General features: G+C 58.8%; 1 protein-coding gene across 1 annotated transcript in view; it reads right to left on the bottom strand.

Annotated features, from left to right (window-relative positions):
* Nucleotides 1-2: 2 nt before the first annotated feature.
* LOC105307954 (cytochrome P450 2S1) overlaps nt 3-2,529 on the bottom strand; it is a gene marked incomplete at its 3' end in the record, with an annotated part of 11,597 nt that continues 9,070 nt past the window's right edge. Inside the window, exons 7-9 of the mRNA XM_011383639.2 lie at nt 1,791-1,978; nt 246-387; nt 3-148 (exon numbers count right to left, since the gene is read on the bottom strand). Coding sequence (XP_011381941.1) covers nt 3-148; nt 246-387; nt 1,791-1,978 — 476 coding nt within the window. The remainder of the gene's footprint in view (nt 149-245; nt 388-1,790; nt 1,979-2,529) is intronic.

Genomic DNA, 2,529 nt, shown 5'->3' with positions numbered 1-2,529 from the left:
GGGATGTTGAAAAGGCCACTGACGGCTGGCTGGAGGCTCAGGGACCTGGGCGGGCATGGGCTCTCCAGGAAGAAGGCCTGCAGGATGGCGGTGATCAGGAGGAAGAGTTCTGCTCGAGCCAGGCCCTCCCCGAGGCAGACACGCTTACCTGGAGGGGACAGGGAGATATGGGGCTGGGCCAGCCCTCCTCACACCCAGGCCCCAGGAAGGAGGAGGGTGGGTGGGCAGGGCCGGGCGGCAGATACCTAAGGAGAAGGGCAGGAATGCCTCCTGCTTTTTGAACCCTCCATCCGCATCCAAGAATCGATCTGGGTTGAATTCCTCTGGTTGCTCGAAGACCTCAGGGTCGTGCAGGACAGAGCCCAAGAGGGGGAAGACCTCGGTGCCCTGAGGGGAAATAAAAATAAAACTACAAATATCTGTCACTGCCCGGGCCCAACTGGTGTTGGGGACACCAGTTCACAGAACATGACAATATCAACATGCACCAAGCTTATCAAAGGCCAGACACTATTAAGCATTACATATACGTTACCTCGTACGTAACAAGTATGAGTCTTATACTTACAGACACAGACACACATAAACTCACTAAATACTTGAACAAGCCTAAGAAGCTAATACGATCCCCATTTTAAAGGCGGGAAGAATGAGCCCTGTAGAATTTAGGCAACTTGCCCAAGGCGACATTTGACATGGCACGTTATTTTCCGCTTTGAAGGTATGTTGTGATTCAGCTGTGGCTGTCCTCAGCCACCTGGCTCAGATTCCGGCTTTGAGCGGCTCTGGTCTTCTGGAGGTGACGGTGGATGGGTGGGTGGGGGCCGTCCATGAGGGCTGCCCCCACCCCGGTCCCAGGAGGGTGGCAGCCCCTTCAGCTGTGATCGGGGTCGGCGTGTTCCAGGACTGTGATGGAGGGTGAAGGAAGGTGGGGTGTGAGAAGAGGGGGGCAGACCTCCATTACTGGGGACTCTGGCTAACGGGGCTCTGAGTTGGAGAGGGGCCGGCACTCCAGGAAAGACAGGGCAGAGAGCCGTGGTTAAAGCATAGGCTCTGGGTTCAAATCCTGCCCCGACCGCTCGTGGGCTGGGTGAGCTTGGCAAGCCTGCTAACCTTGCAGGGCCTCAGTTTCTTCACCCTTAAATGGGCACGATAATGGCGTAGGGCGGCTCTGAAGATGAAACGCCCGGCACAGAGCGGGTCCTCAGTCCCCCATGCTTGCTGTTACTGCTGTCACTCTCAGGAGCTGTCATTCATTGCCTCAGCAACAGTCACTGCTGGCAGGTACATGGGACCCCCACCCGGGCGCCAGGAGCCGAGCTGGTGTTTTACAAGCATCATCCTGTGCATTCCCTACGCTCCCGCGTTGATACTATTATCATGCCCAGGATAGAAGAGGGGTCGATGGAGCTTCAGAGCAGGAAGTGATTTGCCCAAGGTCCCAACTAGAAAAAACAGCAGGACTGGATTCTAACGGCCGTGGTTCGATTCCACTACGATGAAGCTCAAGGAGGGAGCTGCCTGCACTGGGGCGCCTCGGGTTTCTGGGGAGACGTCGCCCTCTGGTGGCACTGGGTCTGAGTTCTCTCTAAGGAAGGGGCAGGAAACGAGGAGGGGAAGATGCAGAAAGGGAGATGTGAGAGAGAGAGAGACAGACAGACAGTCAGATAGAGACAGAAGGAGAGAGAGACAGAGAGAGACAGACCAAGATCCAGAAAAACTCAGACACAGACAGCAACAGACTCAGGCCGAGGTGGAGACCCCACTGGGCCGCTGGCCCGCAGACCCACCTGGGGCAGGGTGTACCCCCGGAAGCGGGTGGTCCGGGTGAGGGCGCGGGGTATTCCCATGGGCACCAGTGCCAGCAGCCGCTGTGCCTCGTGCAGAACCGCATTGGTGTATGGGAGGCGGGCTCGGTCCTGCAGGCCTGGCGCCCGGCCAGGCCCCAGCTCCCTAGTCAGCTCCTCCCGCATGCGCTCTGCCCCCAAGAAGAGGAGGGTTGAAGGTCAGAGGCAGGTCAGGGGTGGGGCCCACCACCTGTCCCCTCGGAAGTCCCATCTTCTTGAGTAGCTGTGGTTGGGGTGAGGCTGGTGGGTGGGAAGTGTCCCCTAGCCCTGGCCGAGCCTGGGTCCCATGCCTCCTATGTGAGGGGCATTACATCTCTCCTGCTTTAACTCCCTCAGCAATCCCGAGGTAGGTACCAGCATCTGTCCCCACTTTCCACGTGAGGAAACTGAGGCCCAGAGAGCTGAAGTCACAGCTGACTCCATTCCAGCAAAGTCTGCAGACCCCACGTCCCCCATCTTCCAGGTGGGTCCAGTCCACTGGCTCGACGGCACTTCCCACAGCTGCCTGACGCTGAGAGGCTGGTCTTCTCTGGGGCTCGCCACCAGCCCTGGCCCGCTCAGCCTCCTACTCTCCCCCTCCTCCTCCTCCCTCCGGCTTCGGTCCCTGCCTGTGCTCTCATCACCCCAGTTTTTCACCTCTAGTCCCGACCCTCCTGGATGAGCCCTCAGGTGGCCCCAGGCC

This window comes from Pteropus vampyrus, unplaced genomic scaffold, assembly GCF_000151845.1.
Source record: "Pteropus vampyrus isolate Shadow unplaced genomic scaffold, Pvam_2.0 Scaffold534, whole genome shotgun sequence".
NCBI lineage: Eukaryota > Metazoa > Chordata > Mammalia > Chiroptera > Pteropodidae > Pteropus > Pteropus vampyrus.
This window is presented reverse-complemented; position numbering and strand designations above follow the sequence as displayed.